General features: G+C 51.0%; 1 protein-coding gene across 2 annotated transcripts; it reads left to right on the forward strand.

Annotated features, from left to right (window-relative positions):
- MYO1A (myosin IA) lies at window positions 1-25,652 on the forward strand. Of its 2 annotated transcripts, XM_033866437.2 has the most exons (28): window positions 1-1,111; window positions 2,570-2,748; window positions 2,855-2,970; window positions 3,234-3,328; window positions 3,522-3,626; window positions 3,820-3,866; window positions 4,004-4,067; window positions 4,270-4,368; window positions 6,386-6,489; window positions 6,605-6,752; window positions 7,228-7,346; window positions 7,427-7,513; window positions 8,865-8,930; window positions 9,074-9,178; window positions 11,182-11,244; window positions 11,451-11,651; window positions 11,825-12,051; window positions 12,416-12,616; window positions 12,919-13,012; window positions 13,468-13,617; window positions 13,727-13,795; window positions 14,240-14,314; window positions 18,557-18,691; window positions 19,300-19,406; window positions 19,795-19,927; window positions 20,042-20,194; window positions 20,373-20,500; window positions 20,775-25,652. In XM_033866437.2, the coding sequence occupies exons 2-28, from the start codon at window positions 2,635-2,637 to the stop codon at window positions 20,899-20,901; spliced, it is 3,132 nt and encodes a 1,043-aa protein (XP_033722328.1). In that variant the 5' UTR covers window positions 1-1,111; window positions 2,570-2,634; the 3' UTR covers window positions 20,902-25,652. The 2 variants fall into 2 exon arrangements, with proteins under 2 accessions (XP_033722328.1, XP_033722330.1); XM_033866439.2 differs by having other exon boundaries at window positions 1-2,748.
- The last annotated feature ends 115 nt before the right edge of the window (window positions 25,653-25,767 follow it).

Raw genomic sequence — 25,767 nt, forward strand, 5'->3', positions numbered from 1 at the left:
TGGATGAGGGGGTACCCTGGGAAATAGGATTTTAAAGCTTCTTGTCCACTGGAGGGAGTTATTTCCAGCTGAGGTAGTGCCCAGGAAAGAGCATCCCAGGGTCTTATTCGGTATTCTAGCACAGAAGAAGGAATAAAATGAGAAATACCAGGACTTGGGCTGGAACCTGTGGCCAACTTAGGGTCAGGAAGCTGCATTTTTCTGTTCCTGGTTCTGCCACGTGCCGTCTGTGGAACTAGGGGCACATTGTGTAACCTCTCTGAGCCTCGGTGTTTGTCTCTAATTTTCCTTTTTAATGGAGTGAGTCTGCACTGCCTACCTCACAGGGTGGTGTGATTCAATGAGGTGACATAGGTGGGAGTTCACTGAATGAATGAAATGTCAGTTGTTACCACTAACTTTAATCTTTGGACCTGTATGATGGGGTCTGATTCATGGGGGGAGGGAAGTGGAGAGAAATTTGGGGATTTTGTCTGCTTAGTTCTTCCAATAATGTCATCAGTACCCCCTGGCTCTGAACAAGATAGGAAGGGTAGGTTTGAGGGAGGTACTACTTCTTTGGTTAGAAGACACCCCAGCCTAACTTCCTCTTTGACAATATTCCTGACTTTTGGAAAAAGCTTTTCCTTGGCTATAAAGTCTGCTCCTTCTGCCCTCATTTCCAAATTTTGGGGGCAATGGAGCAAGAACTCTGCTTGAACCCCTCAGCTAAGGCCAGCCAGATACCCCTTCCTACCTAGAGGGGGCTTTCTCATGCGACTGAGTGTCTCCCTCTGGGGCTGCAGGCCTGTGAAGGGTTAAGCGAGCCACACCCTCAGCAGGAACAGCCTCGGACTTTGTGCTGAGCAGCCATCTCAGGGCTCGCCTGGCCTGACTGGCACAGGGAGCCCTGGCTGGAGGAGGCTGCACAGAGGAAGGTCAGCATCGTGGACGCTGGGAAGAAGAGGGTCGAATATCTCCTGTCTTCCTTGACACCATGGACAGCTCCCATTAACGAGGGCACCTCTCCAGCCTTGGGGCCTGGGACTCCTATGCCCCCTTCCTGTCGAATTGGGATTTCATCCACCAGTCTCCAAGAGACACTGAAGTTACACCCTAGTTCCAGTATTGGGTGAGTCCTTCCGTAACCTGCCTGTACTTCTCTTTTCACATCTTTGGGTGCCCCATGTGGGGGCTGCTTCCCCCACCTCCAACCAATCTTATTCCCATTTCTTTCAAATCTAAATCCAAAGAAGATGCCTTCTCCCAGCTCTGCTTCTGCTTCTCTCCCTTCCCTGCCAAGTTATTTAAAATCTTAACTTTTTTTGTTTAATCTAGAAAATGTGGGATGATAATAGTATCTACTTCATGGGGATATTGTAAGCATCAAGTGAATTAGTGTATGTAAAGTGTTTAGAGCCTGCCTAGCCCGTAGTACATACTACCTGATTGCTAAAGGTTGCGATAGTCATTATTATTGCTCCCTCCGTTGTGACTTTACAGGAAGTGACAGGTGCTCCCTTTTCCCGAAGCTTGGGGAAGGCAGAGTGAAGGGAGAAGGCAGCCCGTGCCCCCTTCTTGCCCCACCTTCCCTTCCTGCTTCCCTCCCTTCCCCCAGTCAGTTTCAGCAATGCAGCACAGGAGGATGTGGCTCTTTTATTCCTGTTAGGGAGTGGCGTTGACCATTGTAATAGTCCCGTCCTGCACAGGTCGCCCTGCCTACTCAGTCCCCCAGGAAAGACTGAGGAGGGCTGGGCTTCCACTCTAGGGAGCACCTGCCATATGCCTACTGCGTGGAGGCCGAGCCGCACGGTGTCCCCTGCCCCTCTGACTCTGCCCATTCCCACCAGCTACTAAAAAGCTAGGTGTGTCCCTCTGGGGCAAAGTCCATGCCAGAAGCTTATGGTCATGGGTGTAAAATCTGGACATGGAAATATAGGGACAGACGTGTAGGCACATCCAGAGGTCCTGACAGCTACTTGCTTTTGGGGAAACAAACCTCATTTTCATTTTCTTTGGGGTATTCCAGCCTTTTACGGAGGAACTTCCATCTCTGTCCTTGAGCTCATCACCTCTTCCAGTCCCCATTTAAAAAATGAATCTCACTGTAGCAGAGAGATGGGAGGAAAGACACTGGCACAATTTTTCAAAGGGGTATGGGGTGTGCTGGGTGACTGAAACGGGGGCTGTGAGAGGCGGGGAGTTGAGAAGGAGAATGGGGGACAAAGAGTCAGGGAGTCTGGACCCTGGCCTCAGCCTCCGTGCAGGAGGGAGGGAGCTTTTGGTGCCTGGCTGTGGCATGAAGTTTGCTTACCCTTTCCTCCCCAGCCCTCTCCCCTGCAAGCACAAGGATGCTCCCCCAGCTGCTGCCTACTGGGTGCCTTCTTTACCCTGGTGGTCCTGTCCCACCCCCACCAACCCTAATTCAGGGAGCAGAGCATTCCCTCGCCTCCCACCAGGAGTTTCTGCAGCCTCCACTGTTAGCTTGGGCTGGCCCAGAGGCCTTTCCCAGGTTGGGGGCTCTCTGTAGGGCCAGAACTGGGGGAGGGGAAAGCTCTCTTGGTCCTTCTGCCTTCCTCCCCTCAAACAGCTACTGGCCTCTAAAGCTGAGCAGACATCAACAAACTGATCCCAGGATCAGCTGCTCCTCTGGACATGACTCTCCTGGAAGGGTCCATTGGGGTGGAGGACCTTGTGCTCCTGGAACCCCTGGAGCAGGAGTCTCTGATCAAGAACCTCCAGCTGCGCTATGAGAACGGGGAGATTTATGTGAGTGCTTACGGGTGCCCCTGCCTGTGGCCGTGTGGCCAGAGAGTTCATGTGCCTCCCCCTAACCCCCACCCTCGCTCATTCCCTTCATCTTCCCTGGCTCCAGACCTACATTGGGAACGTGTTGGTCTCAGTGAATCCCTACCAACAGCTGCCCATCTATGGCCCAGAGTTCATTGCCAGATACAGGGACTATACCTTCTACGAGCTGAAGCCCCATGTGTGAGTAGAGGGACCGAGGAAAGGTGACAGGGCCCCGGCTCGCTATGATGACACATCCTAATTTCCTCTTTCCTTCCTCCTGAAGGAGGTTCTCCAGCTGCCCCTTCCTCCCTTGGCCCTCTGGAGGCCCCTTCCTGGGCCTGTCACTTGCCTTGGTCTGGTCCAAGTGGGGAGGGCGAATGAGTCTGGGGGTTGGGGGTCGAGTGAAAGGGGTTGTCCTGGACTGGTCCCACACTAGTCACCACCCACTTCCTCCCCACAAGCTATGCACTGGCAAATGAGGCATACCAGTCACTGAGGGACCAGGACCAAGACCAGTGTATCCTCATCACGGGCGAGAGTGGAGCTGGCAAGACAGGTGAGGCGCCCGGCGGGGAAGCCATGGAGTCACTGCTGGAACTACCCCCTTGTCTCTTTCCAAGCCAGGCCCAGTTCTGCCCCCACCCCCTGAAATTCCTCCCTGGCTTTTTCTGACTCTGAGTGGTGTGAGGTGCTGGGATGAGGGAGGTTAAGGGCATTGGTGGGGATTCACGCGAGGGTTTCTCTTGCAGAGGCTAGTAAGCTAGTGATGACTTACGTGGCGGCTGTCTGTGGGGAAGGGGAACGGGTGAACTCTGTGAAGGAACAACTGCTTCAGTCAAATCCAGTGCTGGAGGGTGAGAAGTCCAGTCTCTGCCCGATCCACCCCCACCCCACCCTACCGTCCCCAGTGTTCCCCACATCGCTGTTCTTGCTCAGCCTGAGAAACCTGAGATCGACCTCATGGCTGGAGGGCCTTCCCCCTTCCCCTGCTCTGGAGTCCCTCTTCTCGCCTCAGCCATCGTATTCCCCCTCCCCTCATCTCCGCAGCTTTTGGCAATGCCAAGACCATTCGCAACAACAACTCCTCTCGATTTGTGAGTGAACATCTCCCCGGACTGGGACAAGAGGGTGTGGGGCCTTGAGAGGGAGGAACAAGGCGCAGATCCCTCCTGGACAGGGTGGCGAGAAGAGGAGGAAGCCAAGTCTCTCTCTCTCTCTCTGGTCTCTGAAGGGAAAATACATGGATGTTGAGTTTGACTTCAAGGGATCCCCCCTTGGTGGCATCATCACAAACTGTACGTGTCTCCCCATCCCGCTTACCACCTGTCCCACCTGCCCCCACGGTGTTCCTTTTGGCTAATCTGCTGCTGTAGGAAGGAGGAATGTTAGACTACCAGGCTTCCCAACCACTAGGAACGCTAGGGATGAGGGCAGAATTAGAGGGAAGCTGCAGTACCTCCCAGGTCCTCAGAACGTGATTTTCAAATTCTCTGCCAGATCTGCTTGAGAAATCCCGCGTGGTGAAGCACCTTGAAGGAGAAAGGAACTTCCACATCTTCTATCAGCTACTGGCTGGAGCAGATCCAGAGCTGCTGAGTATGTGCCTGCCCCCGACACATGGCAGAACATCCCTAGCCTCCATTCAATGCCCAGAACCCCTGGACCTCTCTGGATCCCTGTAGCCCTCTTCCCTTGAATCTCAGGGCAGTCCCCACCCTGAATCTCATCCACCCATTGCTGGGAACAAATCCCTTGACCTCTGTGTTCTCTTCCATTTCTGGGGTTTTATTGCTAGGAATAAGCCTTCTTACCTCTTCCCTGCTCTTATTTCTCTGTCTTGTCTGGATTCCTCTTTCCCCAAGCTGGCTTCAAAAATGGAACACTTATTTCCATCTACCATCTCTCCTATCTTCAATTTAAGGGACTTTGTCCGTAGCTCAGCAGGAAAGCAGGCAGGAGGTTACAAGTGTTCAAGAACTTTCAATGAGCTCTAGCTGAAGTTGTCCTGGGTGTACATCTGCCTCGCCCAGGACCTTGTCCTTGATTTTCTCTTCTTAGATAGTTCTGTGGAGGTTCCATTCAATCATTCATCAAACATCTCTTGAACACCTACTGTGCTAGCTTCTAGGGATACAGAGGTGAGTAAGAGACCTTGTCCTCGAAGAACTTAGAGTCTTCTAGGGATGGCAGATGCATGAACAGCTACATCACAATACAGTGTGATCAGTGCCAATAGGCTCTGCAGCTAGCTAGAGGGGCAGAAGGCATGGAGCACCTTACGTTGTCTTGGGGAAGAGACCATCTCAGCCTGGATGCTGGATGGGCCTGAGGTGGCTCAGGATGGGCATTACTGCAGGGTCTGATGGGACTTAAAGCCCTGCCAGAGTTTCCCCTCTCAATCCCCCCTCTAACTGTGGGCACTGTGGGTGTCTTGGCCTCCAAGAACCTGTCCCTTTGGTTTCTGGTTATTCTATGCTGGACTTGTGCCTGTCTCCTTTCCCCCTCCTGGAGATCTCTATGGTTCAAGAGCCCCCACAGGTCTCATCCTCCCTCCTGGCTTAATTGTCTTGACTGTATTCTGTTTTTCTGAATCATAGGTACTAGAGTTGTGCTCTGGCTGATTCTCACTCACTGATTTAAGTTGAGTCTGGGTGGGGCCTCCCTCCCTGGTGTCATCATCCCAGGGCCTTTCTGACTCATTCTCCTTCCAGACACCCCTCTTTAGCAGGCTCTTATTTCAAAATTTGTGTCTCAGGGGAAACTGCCATTAAACTCTAGTTTGAGGGTCACTCCCTGATTCTCAGATCATTTGAATAACAGATAACTGATACCCTTCAAGCTCCATGATTAACCCATTCCTTCCCATCTCAGGTGAACGGCTTTGACCATTCCCTTGATTCATTTATTAAAAAGAAAAAAGTTCCTGCATGCCAGCCAGGCACACAGAATATGAAGATGAAAAACACAGTCCCAACACGCAAGTTGTTCATTTGTAGGAGGGACAGAAAAAACCCCAAAGCCCAGCCCATGTGATGTGGTCTGGGGTAGAGATGCACAATGGGGGAACCCAAGAGGGCCACTTGGCTCAGCTATGCACAGAGAAAACCTTCCCGAAGGGAGTCAGGGTTGGGGAACATAGTATCTGTCACTTGGTTGGTGCTTTGTGAACAAATAATGGGTGCGCCAAGATGGGCCTAGGGTGAGGCCTTGAGGCTGGGGGTGGGTGGCAGATGTGTGCTCCCCCTTCTTTCCTCGCCTTCATCCTCCGAGAACCATTGAGAACTGAGCAGGACAGAGAGGTGTCTTGTTTGTTTTTATTGTTTGGAACCCTGATGGTGGGGAAAAGAGTAGAATGAGGCTTTTCTTTCATAAAAGTTGGGGAAAACCTCAACAATTATGAACACCCAAACCCTAAATACCACTTGAAAATGTAGTCGATCATCACAGGAATTAGTGATCCCAAAACAAAAGAGGCAGGGGAAGAACCTAAAACAAAAACGGCTCCTCTGAATAAATGAATGAACCAACCTAGGACAAGGACCGTGAGGGTCAAGGCTGGAGGACTCCAGAAAGCATGTGTACTGACCCTCTTCCCTCATGCTGGCCCTCCCAGAGGCCCTGAAGCTTGAGCGGGACACAAATGGCTATGCCTACCTGAACCCGGGGGCATCCAGGGTGGATGGCATGGACGACACTGCCAACTTCAAGGCCCTCCAGGTGAGTACCTGGGATGGGCCATTAGGCCATGCCCTGAGCCCAGGCTCTGGCTTTGAGAAGGGAGGCGTAAGACTGGCACCGCAGTTCAACTTTGGACTTCTCCTTTCTCTCCAAGAGTGCGATGACTGTGATTGGGTTCTCCAAGGAGGAGATTCGGCAGGTGCTAGAGGTGGTGGCCCTGGTGTTGAAGCTGGGGAATGTGGAACTGGCAGACGAGTTCCAGGCCAATGGGGTACCAGCAAGTGGCATCCGTGATGGGAGAGGTCTGCACCCAACCAGCTCCCTGAATCTCCTGCTACAATTTCTGTTCTTCCACCATCTCCAGCATAATAGACCTCACTCTGATTCAGTCCCCCTCTGCCCGCTCAGGAGTTCTTCCCCAAACATACTCATTCAGAGCTCCCTGTGAGGCATATTGGAATGAGGTTTTGATGTTTGGTAGACCTAGGTTCTGGGACCTCTCTGAGTCTCAGTGGATTTTTTGCAGAAATGGGGACAATTACACTCATTTCAGGAGATTCTCATATTAAAGGAGATAATGCATGCAAAGCGTCAAGATCTCCCTTTCCTCCTCCTCCCCAGAGATTCCTCCAGAGCCATGTTCTGGATTGGCTGTAAGGACTTTCCCAGTAAGACCCAGGAACAGCAGGCTCTCAGCAGTTCCACTTTTCAGCCCTCCCTCCCTCCCCTGGGAGCAAGCCCTCTCTCAGGCCATGTTGTATTTCCTCATCACTCCAGGTATTCAAGAGATTGGGGAAATGGTGGGTTTGAATTCAGTGGAACTAGAGAGAGCTTTGTGCTCAAGGACCATGGAAACGGCCAGAGAAAAAGTGGTCACTGCACTGAATGTCGTCCAGGTGAGGGGCCCTGTGGGAGGAGGCTGAGTTTTGAGTCTGTTCTGTGGCTGCCACACTAACCAGTTGGCACTGCCCTGCAGGCTCAGTACGCTCGGGATGCTCTGGCTAAGAACGTCTACAGCCGCCTTTTCACCTGGCTGGTGAATCGAATCAATGAGAGTATCCAGGTGAGAGACTGCCCTCCTCCCTCAGCACTCTCCTCTGCCCGCCCCATGCCTTGGGTTCTGAGATGAACAGAGTAAGGAGGATAGGGTGTATTTATTTATTTACGATAATGTAGTGTTTTGGAAACATCTCTGTTTTTTTGAGTTCATCTATTTGGGTTCCCTACTTACCAACTGTGTGGTCTTTCAGTTTCACAGAGATTCTGAACCTCAGTTTCCCGATTTGGGAAATGAGACACACTAATGCCTACTTGTTTCGCAGGATTTAGTGAGGATCAGGTGAAATTGTGTACGTGGTTACCATATAACCCAGCAATTCCACTCCTAAGTATATATCCAAAAGAACTGAAAACAGATGCCCACATAAAAACCTGCGCATAAATGTTCATAGAGGCATTATTCGTAATAGCCAAGAAGTGGAAACAGCCCCAGTGTACACCAGCTAATGAATGGATAAACAAAATGTGGTATATCCGTACAGTGGGATATTATTTGGCCATTAAAAGGCACGAAGTGCTCATACATGCTCAGCGTGGATGAACCTTGGAAAGATGTTGAGTGAAAGAAACCAGACACAAAAGGTCACATTTTGTATGGTTCCATTTATATGAAATGTCCAGAGTAAGCAATCCATCGGGATGGGAAGCAGGTCAGCAGTTGGCAGGGGAATAGGGAGTGACTGCTAATGGGTTACATGTATAAGATTTCATCTGGGGATGGTGAAAATGCTCTGGAATTTGGTGGTGGTGGTTGTATACCTTTTGAATATACTGAAAAAAAAAATCCCACTGAATTGTATACTTTTAAAGGGTAAATTTTATGGTGTGCAAATTCGGTCAAAATAGAGCTATTATTTAAAAATTCGTATGTGAAAGTGCTATCAATTTAGAATCTGTTACCAGAAGGCAGCAGGGTAATATAGGATTTGAATCTAGATTTGGGTAAATGCTTAGCTCTTTTGAAGTTCGATTTTTTTTCATCTATAGAATGGGAATAATCACACCTTATAGGGATAGATGGATTAATGAAATAAGATCATAGGATTTTTTGTAAAATGCTCTACAAATATAAGGGATGGTTATTTTCCCGAGAAGATTTTAACGTCTTTCTACTTTGTACCATGGGAGCATTTTCCTGGAATCTATTACATCTTCCTTTTCCTCCTTTCCTCCCTCTTTGCTTGTCCTTCAGCCTATAGAGGAAGAGGGAGAGTAAAATTACACCAATTCCTTTCCAGCTTGGTCAGGCTCACCCAAGTTCTGTTTGCTCCCTGCTTTGCTCACATCCATCCCAGAGGGGCCTGGCCTGGTGTGTAGAGGGCCGGTCCTCAGATTTATCTTTTCCTCCTCTTCAGGTGGGCACTGGGGAGAAAAGGAAGGTCATGGGGGTCCTGGATATCTATGGCTTTGAAATATTAGAGGTGAGAGAGCTTCGGCAACCTCAGCACCCTGCTTCCTGAGGGTTAGGAGCGCCAGGCTCCAAGGGGGGTGTGAGAGAGGGGAGGTAGGGCTGAGACAGAGGAAGTGTCTTGGTCTCACTCTCTAACCTGTGTACCCACCACAGGATAATAGCTTTGAGCAATTTGTGATCAACTACTGCAATGAGAAGCTACAGCAGGTGTTCATAGAGATAACGCTGAAAGAGGAGCAAGAGGAATATAAGAGAGAGGTAAACGAGGACTTCCTGCTTCCCCTCTCTCAGATGACTTCTACGTATGCCAGATCTTTCTCCTTCATCACAGCTTCCTCTCAATTGTCCCCAGATGAGAACACTAAGGACAGAAGGTTTCCCTTGCACAGCTGAATATTCCAGCATTACCAAGAAGCCCTAATTCTCTGCTTTCCACCCCCAGTTCCCCATCCTGCCCTCCAGGCCAGGAGAGGAAGGGAGCAGATTGATGGAAGGGTGTTGGGGTGGGTAGGGGTGGGGGAGAGGGCTGACAAGAGTGAAGTGACAGCTGTGCTTGGCCCAGGGCAGGCTATGAGCCGAATCTAGAAGGGGCATTTCTCCTGGGCTTGGCACCCTACCACATCCCTTTCGGTGCCCTTCTCTGACGTCTCAGAATCTTTTGTCTCCTCTGGGCTGGACTGATGTTGCCGTCCCCTCTTGTAGCACCCAGACTTTCTCACCAGAAATGCCCCGTGGCTCAAAGTTTCCACACTCCTTCCCCTGGTCAGCGAAAACCGCACCCCCCCGCCCGCCCCCCAGTTTCCTATGGCCAAGTGTTAGAAAAGCTCTCTGTTTGAGCTAATTCACTCCAAAGTGTGAATGGCTGAGTCTCACTCATCAAAACCCTCTCAGGGATGTTCCCTGTGAGCCCTCAGGAACCTGCTGTGGCAGAATTTCAGGCAATGTGGTCACAACTAAAAGTTTTTTTAGTTTTGTATGTTTTTACTTTAAAATTTTAAATTAGCAAATAGATATACATTCCCATGCTTCAAGATTCAAAAAGCTTAAAAAGGTGTGTAAAGAAAGGTCTCCCTCCCACCCCATCCCAGCTTCCTAGTTCTCCCCCCGCATCTAGAGGCAACTGAAGTCGGCCTCCTTCCAGACGCCTTTTATGTGTAATCAAAAAAATCTGTAAATATATTTCCCCTCAAAATTTATTCAAGTGGCAATGAATACACTCTGTTCTGCATCTTGCTTTCACCAGTTAACAAGAGACCTTTCTGTATCAGTACATAAAGATGCTTTTCTATAGCTGCATAGGATTGTTCATTTAGCCAGTTGGGGAGGTATTTTGGGGATGAAGTGGGCGGGCAACTTTACTTAATTCCACTCTGCATTCCCTAAAGACCTGTGAGGGAGCAGGAAGAGAAAGGCTCGTGTTCCCCAACCACACCTGGGAATGGCCTGAGCCTGGGAGGTCTGGCCCTTGGCTGGTCCAGAGCTCTCCTGTCTATAGGCCTGTTACCCAGCAAAGCTCTAAATTAGAGATGCATGGTCTTATGGGTCTTTTGCTTCTATACCATTCTTGCTTTTTAAAAAACAAATTATACAGCCCCAAAGTATCATGTAGATCAGTTGTTCTGAAAGTGTGGTCCTGGACCAGCAGCAGCAGTGTCCCCTGGGAACATGTTGGAAAGACAGATTCCCAGGCCCTGTCCCAGACCTGCTGAATCAGACCTGGGGGTGGGGCCCAGCCATCTGTATTTTAACAAGCCCTCCAGGTGACTGTGATGCACACTTGAGTTTGGGAATCACTGATGAAGGTCTTTGAAGATGTATCAAATTAGCTTTGTCGTTTTATGATAAACTCACCTATGTGCTTTGGTTCCATAGCTTGTTGCCAGAACAGTATGGCCATTTGCTCTTCTACATACTCAAGGACCCTTCCCCACTCCCACAGTGGGGTAATCCCTATCCCAGTCTTCACCCAACATATTCCACTTCCTTCTCCAACCTACAGCACCTACATGGCTTTCTGCACTGTCTCACCCTCTCTCACAACTGCTCTGGGTCCTCCCACACGTCTGCCCACCCACCCCACAAATTCTCCATCAACCTTGGAGGGATGAGGATGTGATAGAAACCACACCAAGGACCCCTCTGAACTATAGGGCTTTCTGATGGTCCTTTGTGGGGTGGGTGAAAGGGGGCCTGGTTCTGGTGAGACCGTTGGAGACTTGTCTTGGACCTGCTCCGTGTAATTTGTCATCTCCTGTTGCCAGGGCATACCGTGGGTGAAGGTGGACTACTTTGATAATGGCATTATCTGTAACCTCATTGAGGATGTAAGTTATCCTTCTCTCATCTCTGGGACCTCCCCCTCCAGACTGCCTGAACACCCTTCCCCTGTCTCTCTCTCCCCTCCTCCCCCACCCCACTTGATAAGGATGGTAAAGGGGGCAAAGGATGAGGGGGCAGAGGGGCGGCAGTGAGGATGTGGACGTCTTGAAGGACCAGGTCTAGGTTGGGCTGATCGTGTTCCCCTGGCCAGAATCAACGAGGCATCCTGGCCATGCTGGACGAGGAGTGCCTGCGGCCTGGGGTGGTCAGTGACTCCACCTTCCTAGCAAAGCTGAACCAGATCTTCTCCAAGCATGGCCACTATGAGAGCAAAGTCACCCAGAATGCCCAGCACCAGTATGACCACAGCATGGGCCTCAGCTGCTTCCGCATCTGCCACTATGCGGGCAAGGTGATGTCACGGGGCTGGAGGGTGAAGACTAGGGTCTGGGCACAGGCTGAAGGCAATGGGGGAGGCACTGGGGGGAGGTGAGAACCAGGAACACTTCGCAGTGAAACTGGGAGGGCCACGTGCACGACAGACAATGTGGTGGGCTGTCCAGACCAAGTGCTGTTCCTGTACAGGTGACCTACAACGTGAACAGCTTCATCGACAAGAATAACGACCTGCTCTTCCGGGACTTGTCCCAGGCCATGTGGAAGGCCCAGCACCCCCTCCTTCGGTCCTTGTTTCCTGAGGGTGATCCAAAGCAGGCGTCTCTCAAACGCCCCCCAACTGCTGGGGTCCAGTTCAAGGGTTCTGTGGCCATTCTCATGAAGAACCTGTATTCCAAGAAACCCAATTACATCAGGTGACATGCTGGGCACATAGGGGAACATGCTGCATTTGTGATGACACTTGCAGGGTCCACGCATGGTAGAACATGTCCGTGCGGGGGTGGGGAGATGGCTGTCTCTGGAATAGGATACCAGATCCCTTTGCCTCATGAAAAACAGAGCCAGCTGAGGAGCTGAGAGTCCTGTAAGGGGGAGAGCGTCATGGTCAAGTAGGGACCATGCTATAGTGAGTGAAACTGGGAACGCCAGTGTGTCTGCTTCCTCTGAAAATTTTCAGCTAACGGGAATGTGTACAGAATAGAGGTGTAGAGACCAGGGTGGGTGACACTGGCAAGGGTGAAGCTCCTGTAGCCCGGGCCTTGCCTTACCTCCCACCAGGTGTATAAAGCCCAATGAGCATCAGAAGCGAGGTGAGTTCTCCTCGGAGCTGGTGGCCGTCCAGTCTCGGTACCTGGGGCTGCTGGAGAATGTGCGGGTGCGACGAGCAGGCTATGCCTACCGCCAGGCCTACGGGTCCTTCCTGGAAAGGTACCGATTGCTGAGCCGGAGCACTTGGCCTCGCTGGGACGGTGGAGACCGGTAAGACTCAGTGGGAGACTGGGGAGAAGGGAAGGGCAGTTCAGGGAACCTCTGTGGGGGAAGAGACCAGGTGGTGCCATGTGTATCGCTGAAGCTCGTGAAGGGGCTTCTCGGGGAAATGAATTGAATGATCACTTCTCAGAGGCTCTGAAGTCTGTCCGAACTCTGAACTCTTCTCCTGAGGTGGAAGGCGGTAGAGGACAGGTGGGAGAGGACCTGTGGGAGAGGACCCCCACAGGTAGAGGACAGGTGGGAGAGGACCTGGGATGCCCTTTGGCAGCTTTCCCCACCTGCTCCTGTAGGGAGGGGGTCGAGAAGGTCCTGGGGGAGCTGAGTGTGTCCTCAGAGGAGCTGGCCTTTGGGAGGACAAAGATCTTCATCAGAAGCCCCAAGACTGTGAGTTGGAGGGTGCACTTGTGTTTGGTGGGGCTGGAAGGTGGAAGAGTTAGAGAGCCCACGTGAGTGCGAGGCTGGGCGACGGGAGCTTCTAGAACCTGGAATGGATAGTGGATGAGGAAGTCTCCTCTCTGCAGGGACTTTATCCCTGGGAACTGAGTTCTTGGGTTCCTGCCCTGCCTGCCTTGAGCCCTGGAATTAGATGTGCTTGCATTGCTGGTCTGAGCGCCTCTGCCTGAAGCAGGACTCCTTGAGAGTCAGGGTGTCTGAGTTTCCAAGTCTTAGCACAATGCCTGCTAAAGAGTCAGAGCTCAGTAGCTGCTTATTAAATGAATGAATGCATAAATGAATAAGAGGACTAAGGAACGATTGAATAAGACACTGGCTAGGAAATCTTGGTGCCGTGGGGTTCCCCTAGGTGAGCCCCTCTCTGCCCCCCTTCCACCTCTCCACAGCTTTTCCACCTGGAAGATCAGAGGCGCCTACGAATCCATCAGCTGGCCACACTCATACAGAAGATGTACCGAGGCTGGCGCTGCCGCGTCCACTACCAACTGATGCGCAAGAGTCAGATCCTCATTTCCTCTTGGTTTCGGGGCAACATGGTATCTGTCATCCCCAAAGTCCTATCCCCCTTACTCTAATAGGAGAGTGGGAAGCGGAGAGGTGGTTCAGGAGGTGGAGTTTTTCTAACAGGCCCACTGTTTTCTACAGCAAAAGAAACGCTATGGGAAGATGAAGGCATCAGCATTGTTGATCCAGGCTTTTGTGAGAGGTTGGAAGGTAATGGGGAAGGGAGAGGGGTTTCCTCCCCTCACGTGGCTCCTCCGGGTCATGCCAGCTGCTGCTGGTGGGGAAGAGTAGCAGAGAGAAGGTCCTGCCCTCACCCAGGACACATCTGTGTGTGATGGTATGTCTGTGTCTTGGTGTGTTTCTGGGTCTGCTCTGTGTGTGTCTGGGAGTGTGGGTGCATCTTGGGGAGATCTGAATATATGCTTGGGTGTGTTTCTGACTTAGCAGCAGAGCTCTGCCTTCTGCTTTGAGTGTCCTCCTGACTGCCAGCTTGTCTGACTTTACTCTCTCCCTCCAGCTATAGTCTCAGCTCTTTTCCTTACTCTGTTCTTTGTGTGGTTGAAAAATAGTAGAACCTCTTCTAGGCCTGTCTTCTATCTTCCAGGTATAACTCTCTATCTTTACTTTGGCCCTTTTCTTGTATGTCCCTGCCAGGCTCGCAAGAATTATCGGAAGTACTTCCGGTCAGGGGCTGCCCTCACCTTGTCAGATTTCATCTACAAGAGCATGGTAAGTGGTGGGGATTGAGGGTGGAAACGGGGCATTGAGGAGGGAGGGACAGGTTGGGAAGAGGAAGTATGTGGGGTTTGAGAGGAGGTGACTCAAAGCTTTTTCCCAAGAGCCTCCTCTATCTGATGTACTTAAACCCTGGGAGCAGAGGGGATGGGGCAGCAGCCTGCACGGGGAGGGCCCCAGCGCCTAGGGGCCTAGGGGCAGAATCAGAGCACATTTTGGCATGAATAGACACTGCAGGCAACCTTGTGGCAGGAAGGGGTCCCAGCACACCCACCAACTAGTCCATGGTGAGTAGGCTGGAGAAGAGACTGGGGCTAGGTGGTTAACAACAGTTGCAGAGGCTGCGCCTCATTGAAGAGCAGAGAGAGGACACACATAGGGTTAAGTAACCCAACCTCCTGAGATTCATTTTAGGGCTGGAGGTGAAGGTGGAGGAGTCATATCTTCCTTCTATCTCTTCTGACACTGTAGCAGGCCAGGCTGAAACCGAGGACTTGGGTCAGGGTGGGCAGGAAGAAGCCAAGAGCAGGTCTGGACGTTCAAACTATGGACAGTTTCCAGTGAGAGGAAAACAGGGACAGAGAGGGGTGATTTCCAGAGACATACATCCGATAGCAACAGTGCTTCTGAGAAGTGTTGGAGGGAAACCAGATGGGGGAGAGCAGCACTCCACTGAAACCTTGGGAAAGACCAGAGAGAAGAGCGGGAGATCTTGGACAGAGGGCTGGAGTGAATTAGAACTGACCTTGGCTGATTTGATTTTTGATGGTTGTTAGGACTCTTACTGACTTTGCTCGTAAAGACACGAGATGCATTGGAGCTCCTCTCTGTTCCCTTGGCTAACTTGAGGAAGGGGGGCTCTGGGCCTCTTCCCACCTCCCTGAGTCTTCACTGTGTCCTCCTCCCCCTCCCCTGGGAAGCTCCATTGTCCTAGGCCTCTTCCATTGCCAGGGCTCTCCTCAGGCAGGCTCCAGGGTGTCTGCCTTACCAGAGTACGTGCTCTCTTGCTGCACACCCCAGACCTGTAATCTGATTTTGCTCTTATCTCCTGAATGACCTCTAGTCTACCTTCTCTTTCACCTGTATATCATCAGGCATCTGCTGAATGTCACCACAGGAGCTGTTGCCTTTAAACCAGTATTTCAATAAATCAGACCCACTGTGGAAGTCTGCGTATGGGGGACCACAGGGCATTGATTGCCCCAGTGTTTCTGACTAGTCCATATTTTGCCATTGCCTTGCCTATAACTCACTTACTATGTGCTAAGCCCTTTACATGCATTAACTCTAATGCTTTCAACAACCCTCTGAGGTAGGCCCTTATATTGCCCTCATTTTATTTTATAATTAATTAATTAATTGAACTTTTTTTTTGGCTGCTTTGGATCTTCGCTGCACATGGGCTTTTCTCTAGTTGTGGCGAGCAGGGGCTACTCTTCATTGCGGTGTGCTGTCTTCTCATTGTGGTGGCTTCTCTTGTTGCAGAGCACGGGGCTCCAGGCTTGTGGGATTCAATAACTGTGGCAAGCGGGCTCAGTAGTTGTGGTGCACGGGCTTAGTTGCTCCACGGCATGTGGGATCTTCCTGGACCAGGGATCGAACCCATGTCGCCTGCATTGGCAGGTGGATTCTTAACCACTGCACCACCAGGGAAGTCCCGACCTTTTCTTTTTAAAAGCACAAAACCCTATATACTAAAATTGTACACATCAAGTATTGGTCCAATTTTATATCAATCTATTTACAATTAAACACCATGGTTTTCTTACCTAGGTTAGTTAAACATGCCCAGAAAATTGTTATTCAAAGTATATGTTTTTTAAAAATAAAATATACTCTTTCCCTCATTTTATTGGTAAAAACTAAGGCCCAGAGAGGTTGAATAACTTGTAGGAGTTCCATAGCTGGTATGTGGTAGAGCTGGGATACAAGCTATTTGACTCTAGTTTTAACCACTACCTGTGACTGTTCCCCTCCCCTTCCTGCCTCACCACTCCCAACACACTCACAGAGGCCTGGACAACCCAGGTATCCATGGCTCTGGGTAGACCTGTGGGCAGGAGGACTGCATAGGGAAAAGCAGAACTTTCTAGATCTAAAAAAACAAACAAAAAAGAAAAACCTCAGAATCTCCACATCAGTTGGAACATGGGGGATTATGGGACATGCTAAGGAATGTTTACTGAATTAAATCAAACCAGGCCAAGGACTGGGGACTCCAGGGTGATGAGACCAAGCCCACTAGATCTTTGCAGTGGAAGGTACAAAGAGCTTGCATTGTTCCTGGAGAGTTACAGCAATGTACTGTGTGTTTTGCCTTTTTCTATTTTAGTTTTTTAACCTAATATCTCAGTAAAAAGTTTTCACAAAAATTCCAAAAATTTGGAAGTGTTCAAGGTCAAGTCATTTTCTATACCTTCAGTAATTCTATCCCATAAATAAACAGGGTGCTAGGTGCTCCCTGAGATATAAAGACTTAAGAGTCCTTGTTCTAGATTGGGGGAGACTAAACAGTCAGATGCCACGGGTGAAACTTGATTGGATCCTGGATCAGGAAAAATAAAAACAAAGTCAAAGAGTACATTTTTAAAGTTTATAAAGGACATTAGAAGAGATTTGCATACACATTACTGTTGGGTGAGTGTGTCCAATTAATGTTAATTTTCTTAGGTATGGTGATAGAATCATGATTGTGTAGGAAAATATCCTGGTTCTTGGGCAATGCGTGCTTAAGCTTTAGAGGAAAATGTCGTGATAGCTGTAACCTACTTTAGGATGCTATAGTAGCCAAGATTTGTACATATGCGTGTATTTATATACTTACATGCATTTGTATTTATGTGTGCGTGTGTTAGAGCACAAAGATAGGGTAAGATGTTAACATTATCAGCTGGTGAATTTAGGTGGGAAGTATATGTTATTCAGATGTTCATTGCAATGTTGTTTCAGCTTTCATGCAAATTTAAAAAATTTCAAAATAAGAAAATAAGTTGTATTACATTTTAAAAAGTAAAAAGTAAAACCTTAAGTCAGTTTATGTCACTCTTCCTCTAAGACCCTCTAAAGGTGTTCCATTTCACCCCACATAAAGCCAAATGTCCTTACCACAGCCTACAAGGCCCTTCATGATCTCTCCTTGGCTAACCTACTCTCTGATCTTTTCTTCTCTTGCTCAATTTAGCCCAGTCGCACTGGCTTTCCTTCTTGTCTGGAATATGCTACCACTCATTCCTGTCTCTGTTCTGCTTTTTTTTGCATCATAGCGTATATAATTATTGGAAGCTACAGTCTATGTTTATTTGCTTGTGGGCTGTCTCCTTCTCCACCCACAGTAGAATGTAAACTCAGTGAGAAGAGACTTTGTTTACTCTGTTCACTGCTGTGTCCCCATACCTAGAACAGTGCCAGGCACAGAACAGATGCTTAATGGTGTTGAATGGTGAAAAAACTCAGGACCTAGCATCCTGACTCCCAAAGACTCACCCTGTAGAAGAGGGAGATTTCCATGCAAATAACAGTAGTACAAAAACAAATGTATAGACAAAGTGCTATGGGGCTTCAAAGAAAGGAGAGACACCACTGGCCCAGGGAATCTGGGAGGGCTTTGAGCTGCATCTCAAAGGATAGGTAGAATCTGGGTTGGCAGAGTTGAGCTGAGAGCAGCATGAGCTAAGGCACAGAGTGATGATGAATGGGCTGGGCAGAGGGCAAGTCAGGGAGTCCAGTCTGGTTGGTGTGCCAGGATTAGATAATGCAGGGGACCCTGTGACATGAGGCTGGGCTCTGAGTAGAGGACTTTGAATGCCAGGTTGAGGTGTTGGCCTTGACTGAGCAGAGAGGAGGGAAGATTTGGCACCTGTCCAATAGCTAACACAGACAGTGGGGCAGCCATCTGTAGGCAATTATAAGCCTCGAGAATAGGAAGCTACAGAAGCAAAATATTAAGGCCAGTTTTCATATTGCTCCTCCCACCTCACCACCCTGTGTAGAAGGTATCTGCTTGGAACTACTCCTTCTCTCCCCTCCATCTCCCGATCACGCTCTTACTGCCCAACCTCAAGTCTGCATTCACACTGAAAGAGATCAGGAGGGGACTCCCTTCCATCTCCTCAACTGCACTTGTTGCTTCTCCCTGTGGGTGGCCTTCTTTCTCAAAGTGGTGGGATCTGGGTGCCAGTTTGCCTGTCAGGAGGTCTTCTCGTCATCCCATTCCCAACCCCCCTGCTCCCAACCCAGGCACAGAAATTCCTCCTGGGGCTGAAGAACGATTTGCCGTCTACCAATGTCTTGGACAAAAGGTGGCCAGCTGCCCCTTACAAGTACTTCAACACAGCTAACCACGAGCTTCAGAAGCTCTTCTACCAATGGAAGGTGAGCGGGGCCTGGGCAGCCTCTCCTGGTGCTCAGGCAACTCCTCTCTCATTTGTCTTTTTTTTTTTTTTTTCTCCTCCTCCTGATTTTCCTCTTCTGCCTCCCTCTTACACTTAAATTTTTTTTTTTATTGTGGTAATACATAAAATTTACCATTTTAACTATTTTTAAGTAAACAGTTCAGTGGCATTAAGCACATTCGCATTGTTGTGCGACCATCACCGCCATCTGTCCCAAACTGAAACTCTGTACACATTAAGCAATAACTCCCCATTCCTCTGTCCCTCAGCCCCCAGAAAGTGTGATCTACTTTCTGTCTCTATGAATTTAACTATTCTAGGTACCTCATATAAGTGAACTCATGCCACATTTGTCCTTTTGTCTGGCTTATTTCACTTAGCACAGAGTTCTTCTACTCAAGAAATACTTTTGAGCACCTGTCTGGGAGTAGGCCTTGTGCTGTGCTGTGGGCACACAGCCCTCCTGGGGCTTGTATTTGACTGTTTCCATCCCCCTCCCCCAGCATCCCTCAGCCCCCCTTCCCCTCCCCAGTGCTCCTCCAGCCCCTGCCCTCTCTGAAGTGTCCTCCTTCCCCGCCCCTGTCACAGTGCAAGAAATTCCGGGATCAGCTGTCCCCGAAGCAGGTAGAGGTCCTAAGGGAGAAGCTCTGTGCCAGCGAACTGTTCAAGGGCAAGAAGGCTTCATACCCCCAGAGGTGAGTGCCTCCCAGACCCTGTGCAGTTTCATCAACAGCAAAGAGAAGATTCCCCAGGTGGAACAGAGCTGTGGTTCTCAAACTTTAGTGCGCCTCAGAATCACCTGGCAGACTGGATAACAGCCAGGTTGCTGCATGCCCTCCTCAGAGTTTCTGTTTTAGGAGGTCTGGGGTGGGGCCAAAGAATTTGCCTTTCTAACAAGGTCCTAGGGGATGCTGATGTCGGTCCTGGACCGTGCTCTGAGAACCGCTGAGACACAGGGTACGGCGGAGGATGGGGGATGGAGCACGGGAGGACCAAGATGGGAACTCGGGGGGGAGGTACAAGGACCTTGGAGGTCGGAGGTAAGGACCTTATCTCCACTGCGTACCTCCCGTGTGTCCTCAGTGTCCCTATTCCATTCCACGGTGACTACATTGGGCTGCAAGGAAACCCCAAGCTACAGAAGCTGAAGGGCAGGGAGGAAGGGCCTGTTCTGGTGGCTGAGACTGTGATGAAGGTCAACCGTGGCAATGGCAAGGTGAAGGCCCATATCCCGAACTCCTCCCCCAGCCTGATCCAGAGCCTCGGCTGGTAGCTGGAAGGGTGGGGATGCATCACAACCCTTCCTCACCCTTTCCTGTTCTGTCCCTAGACTTCCTCTCGAATTCTCCTTCTGACCAAGGGGCATGTGATTATCTCAGACACCAAGAATTCCCAGGCCAAGATTGTCGTCGCGCTAAACAGTGTGGCCGGGGTGTCAGTCACCAGCTTCAAGGATGGGCTTTTTAGCTTGCATCTGAGTGAGGTATCAGAGCTGGGTGGGGGCAGGGCCCCAGACTGGAGAAGGTGGTGGGCATCACAGGGCTGGGGCGAGCTGGAGGCCATGGAGAGCAGACCTCTCACTCTGGGCCTTTGATATCTCCCAGGCTGCTCCTGAGGAGAAAAAAATGAATCCCTTCCCTGCTGTTTCTCTCCTTCCTAAGATATCGTCAGTGGGCTCCAAGGGGGACTTCCTGCTGGTCAGCGAGCATGTGATTGAACTGCTGACCAAGATGTACCGGGCTGTGCTGGATGCCACACAGAGGCAGCTTCCAGTCACCGTGACTGAGGAGTAAGGCCATGAGCTGGGGGTGAGGGATGGCTTGGGGCAGATGACCAAGCTGGCGGTCATTGTGACCGGGAAAATTTGTCCTGTCAGAAAGTGAAGCGTACTATGTCAGGTCAGGGCCACCCAAGTTCTCTGCGGCCTTGAGTCTTCTGACATAGGGGGCTGGTGGGGGGATGTACTTGCCTCAAGAAGGGGAGGGAAGCCACCACGAAAATATAGGAGTAGGGGTGAGGGGATGAGGGCACTAGCTTTGTCTTTCTGTCTGTTACCCCTCCAGGTTCTCAGTGAGGTTCAAGGAGAGCAGCTTGGCTGTCAAGGTCATCCAGGGCCCTGGGGGTGGTGGGAATGGCAAGCTGAGCTGCAAGAAGAAGGGGAGTCGTTGCCTGGAGGTGACTGTACAGTGAGGAGGTGCAGCAGTTTCTTCTTCCTGGACCAGCACCGGCCCTACTCCCACCCACCCACCTTCGTGGGAGGCTCCCGTGCCTGAGCCCTCTGATGGGAGGTGGGGCTCAGAGAGTGCAGAACCCTTGAAGAGGACCTTGCTTCTCCCAGTCCTTTCCAATCCTCTCTCCAAACTTAGCTTCCTCCCGCCCTCAGCCTCTTTGCCCACTAATAAAACAAGAGGCTTTGCAAACATATGGTCATGTGGGTGGGTCCCTGTCCCCCCACCTTTTCACTGGCTTGTGCTTAGACCCTCTGCCCCCCTCCCTTTCCTCTCCTCAGGCTCCTTGGAGCCAGCTAATGCAGATAATAAGAATGAAGAAGAAGGGAAATTGTCTCCGGGCTCCTTGACCGGCTGAGCTCTGGCGGGGTTTGGAGAGACTGGGGTGGGGGTGGGGCAGTCGGGGATGGGGCTCAGGTCGCAGGTGGCCAATGAGCTGATTCATTAAGTGTGTCCCTGGAGGGAAGAAGTGAGGATCCCTGTCTTGGCAGAAACTGGGATCCTTTGGAGATTCAGCCTGGAAAGAGGCCCAAGGCTGGAGGGCTTATGCGAGCTGAGGTGAGCTGGGGAATGCAGGGTCCCCGGCTCCATAGCCCCCTCCACCCCAAGCTCAGCACTGGGTTTTGTCACACCTGCCCCCTGGCACCCCTTTCCTTTCCGTACACCAGAGATGCCAGGCTGCTGCCAACAGTTATCTTACTAATCACGGCCCCACAGCTGGGGCCTGCAGCTGGTGGCACTTGACAGGGGGACACGCCCCCCCACCCGGACTCCCCCATTCCTATGACTGACCTCTCTCGTCTTCATTTATTTTCCATGTGTCATCGTCATTATTTCTTTCTTGGTTTCCAACTGTCTGACACCATCTCGTTGTCCCTGTTGCTGTGGGCTCTGACTAATGGTGACACGTAAGAGTTTGTATAATGCTTTAAATATCACCCTCCCCCACTTCCTTCATGGCTATTTCCTCATAGATTCTGTCTTGTCTAAGCCTCTCCCACTCTGCTCTCTACCTTTGGGGAACAAGCATCTCCTGGGTTTGCAGTAAAATGTAGACTGCGCTCTATGCGAGCACACAAATGGCTGCCTTTTGTTTCTGTCTGGACGGCTCTGCCTCCTTTCGGACCTCTGCCTTCCCTGCCTCTTCCCTGTCTCCGCTGAGCTCACGGTGCCTTGAGGCTGGGGTCTCCCTCCACCTCAGCCTCCACTGGCAGGCAGCTCACTCCCCAGGTAGTCACGCTGGCGGGAGACCTGATTAGCTCATCCTCTGACTGCAGATTAATCTAGCCCTCAGAGCACAAGGCAGCCCCGTGTTCTGGCACACCCTGCCCTGAGCTGAGATGGGGCCCAGGGAGGCAGCCCTTCCCAGTGGGTGAGGGGTTAGAGCTGTCGTGGGGAGCCATGTCCAGAGTTGGGGCTCTGGCCACCCTTCCGCCACCCCCAACAGTTCCCCCGTCCTTTACTTCTCAGAACCAGGCCGAGAGGGGGGTGGTGATCAGAGCCTGACCGCCCCCGCTCTCGCCTCATCTGCTGCTCCCAGGGCCCAAATTGTCGTCACTTTCCTAGTGAAGTGTCTGGTCATTTTCAGAAGCAATTTCAGGAGAATATGCAGCTGCTGCTCCCTATCCTGCTTTTCCTTTCCCAGGGCTGAAGGCACTGTCAGCTCTCCGGGCTGGGAATGGTAGGAGCGGGGAGGGCTGGGGCCCCTGCTCTCTTTCCTGTCCTCCCCCCGTCAGTCATGTGGATAGATGGTAGGCTGAGGGAGGTGTGTGTGGGGGGTCCTCTCTTCTTTACTCTCCCATCTCTCCCTCCCTCCTCCTCTTTCCTGTCTCTGCTTCTCTTCTCTTCTGGAGCTCAGGAGTGTGTGTTTTTGTCCCCTGAAGCCTATAGGGGCTCAGTTTCCCCACCTGTTGTTATAGGGCTTGAATTGGCTCCATCATGATGGGAGAAGCTGAAGTTCTGCTGCCCGCCCTGCTCACAGCCAGTCCAGCTCTCTCAAAGTCTAGGCTGTTTGAGCCTCTGAGGGGCACAAGCCATCCTGGAGTCCCCTAACCCCCAAGAGGGGCCATTTGATCATCTCACAGCACAAACCACTCTAGCTCAGCCCTCTTGGCTCAGCACATTTCTTCCCCAGGCTCTGAGGGACTCTTCTCCTCGTGCTGTGGGTTATCTCCCGACTGTGTCCTGGCCACAGGACTCGGCATCCTTCCAGTCCTCACTGGTATCTCCACCCATTGTCACATATGGCCCAGCCCCCTCCCCCAGCAGCCCGCGGCACCCCTCCAGAATGTCGAAGGGGTCCACGTGTCGCGCCCAAGCTGTGCATGTTGTGGACATACGCAGGCCAGCTCGCGCGCACAGTCACGTGCCCCACCTTGACCCCTGGGAAGGGTCGATTAAAGCATCTCAGCTCAGTGTTTTACTGGCTTCACCCACAACCTGCACCAGCAATAAAGAGGGGGGGCTCCGGAGGGATGGTCTGCCAGGGATCCTGCTCCGCTAGGCCAGTGACAGTTAGTGTCTGAGGTGTGGCTCAAAGAGTAGGTGTCCAAAGGAAACACACCTAGGTTCTCTGTAGCTGCAGCACGTGCTTTACATGTCATTTGCATATGATTTGTGGGCAAAGTGAAGCCCAGCCTGCCCTAGCCCTCCAAAGCCTCCCTCCTTCATCACCTCTCTGACTCAGCATCAGCTCTTTCAAGTCTTTGCTAATCCCAGAGATCAAGAGGTGGTCAATTCTCCCTGCCATTCCCTTGCTCCCCCCATCCTTGGCTCCTGCCATCCTCTGTGAGATGCCTCATCATCAAAGGAGATTATTCATGACGGACCTTTGCTGAATCCTTGCTTCCCTAGTCCCAGGGCTTGGGGGCAGGGATGGATGGGTTGGTGGGGGAGGGAGGCTGATGTAGAGATGGGACCCAGGAGGCTTTTGTTCTTAGCCCTCAGTCTAACACATTCTTCCTACTACACCTCCAATTTCCTCCAGCCTGCCCAGCTTGGACCTCCTTTTCCAGATTGGTGAGGGAGGAGAAGAGGAGGAGGTGGGAGATGACCTGGTCCAATTAGGAATAGCATCAGAGGTTCTCAAAGGCATGAACAAGTCATGCCATTAACATGTAAACAGCCTTCCACTTCTACCTTTTATTCCACTAATGGCTCCCAACCCTGAGTCCTGGGCCATGGTTGCCCCACAGAGCCCTGTAATTAGCTGGGTAATGGGAAGCCTTTATTGAGGCCCCATTGGCCTCTCACATAATTAAGGGGCCTTGAGACCTAGCTGCTGCCCTCACTCGGGGATGAACATGGGGCCCCGTGAAGCCGGAATGACTTCTCAGTATGGCCCAAACCCCAGGGTGGGTAGGATGGGGAGACAAACATTTCAGGACCCTAGCAGTGCTTGAGAGGCCCTGTGGAGGATCCACATTGTGGGCCGCAATGCAAGAAGCTGGACTCAGACTTGCTTTTTTGTTTTATAAATAAATTTTTATTGAGCACCTATTATATGCCAAGCACTATAGAGCTAGGAATCCAACAGTAAAGCGACGGAAGTCCTTGCCCTTATAATGCTGACATTCTGGTGGGATGTGGGGTAGACAGACCATAAGTAAAATTGTAGTATGTTTGATGTAATATATGAAGAAAAGAAATGAAGGGATATGGAGAATGGAGTGGTAGTAATTTTAAATAGGGTGATTGGGGAAGGTGCTGGTGAGCAGAAGTCTTTGTAGTAAATATGCAACAGAGCTATGATTCTCTTCCCAATCCCAAGATGTAGAAGAGTACAAGGTCCCAAATCTCCAGGTCTTTTGGAGAGGTGGACCCCCAACTCCCTCTGGGAGACTTAACTGTTCCCTTACTGGTCAAAGTACAGACCAGTGCAGTAAAATGAAGGGGAAGTTTGGAGTGAGTAAAACCTGAATTTGAGGCTGTTCTCCAATAGCTATATGTCCTAGAGCATGTGACTGAATTTTTTGAGCCTCAGTTCTCTCATCTGAAAATAGGAATATTTCCTACTCACACGGTGGAGGTGATGAAAATCAGTTGGATTGCTCTCTGCCGAAGCGTCTTGCAAATGTTCAAATTCTGCACCCATTATAAATGCTAAGAGTGATGATTGCTCTGGAGCCGGCTTTCTCTTTCCCTCCCCTCGTCTCCTACAGCAGTATGTTTTTCTCTCTGGGTCTTTTCTCTCTGGATCTGGATCAGATCCTGACTCTGCCTCTCCCCTGGGATTCTCTTACCTTGGGTGTGAAGTGAGCAGAATAAGGCCCCTCGACTGTGGGGCGTGAACTAGAGGCTTGAAAGTTCAGGGGAGAAGATGCCTGAGCTGTAGGGAGACAGATTAGAGTGGAAAAAAATGCAACTGTGAGGAGAAAAAGAAGCAGTTAAGAGATCAATGCTGGAGCGGGGGTGAGGGTAGGGGAAGAGCTCAGCCATGGTGCTCTGTCCCTCCTTTCAGAGATGACAGCAGGAAGGATAGAAGTCAGAACCCTGGAAGGATGCAGCTACGTCAGGCTGATTCAGGGGTCAAGAGTGGGGTGGGAGGCCATGGGGAGAGGCTCTGGCACTGGGGAGGTGGAGGGGGGCAGACCCTGGAGTTTTCTGCATTCACTAGTGGGGAGAAGTACCAACCCTACTGGTCTGAGGACCAACGCAATGGGTCAGCTCCAGCCGGGAGGAGGACAGAGGGAGAACTGAGGACTGGAGGGTGTGCCAGACTCACCTCTCAATCGTCAGGGACCTGAGCCTGCTCATCCTGGTGGTAGAAGGGCCAGAGCAGCACCTGGCGGAAATTGTTTTGGCCAGGCAGTCGAGGCTGGAAGTTTAA

Source organism: Tursiops truncatus, chromosome 11 (genome assembly GCF_011762595.2).
Source record: "Tursiops truncatus isolate mTurTru1 chromosome 11, mTurTru1.mat.Y, whole genome shotgun sequence".
NCBI lineage: Eukaryota > Metazoa > Chordata > Mammalia > Artiodactyla > Delphinidae > Tursiops > Tursiops truncatus.

Bases quoted from the DNA above. Each gene is read 5' to 3' on its own strand.
- MYO1A (XM_033866439.2), top strand. From the start codon at position 2,635: ATGACTCTCCTGGAAGGGTCCATTGGGGTGGAGGACCTTGTGCTCCTG. The intron at 7,514-8,864 runs GTGAGAGACTGC...CCTCCTCTTCAG, and splicing joins GAATCAATGAGAGTATCCAG to GTGGGCACTGGGGAGAAAAG. The intron at 9,179-11,181 runs GTAAACGAGGAC...TCCTGTTGCCAG, and splicing joins AAGAGGAATATAAGAGAGAG to GGCATACCGTGGGTGAAGGT.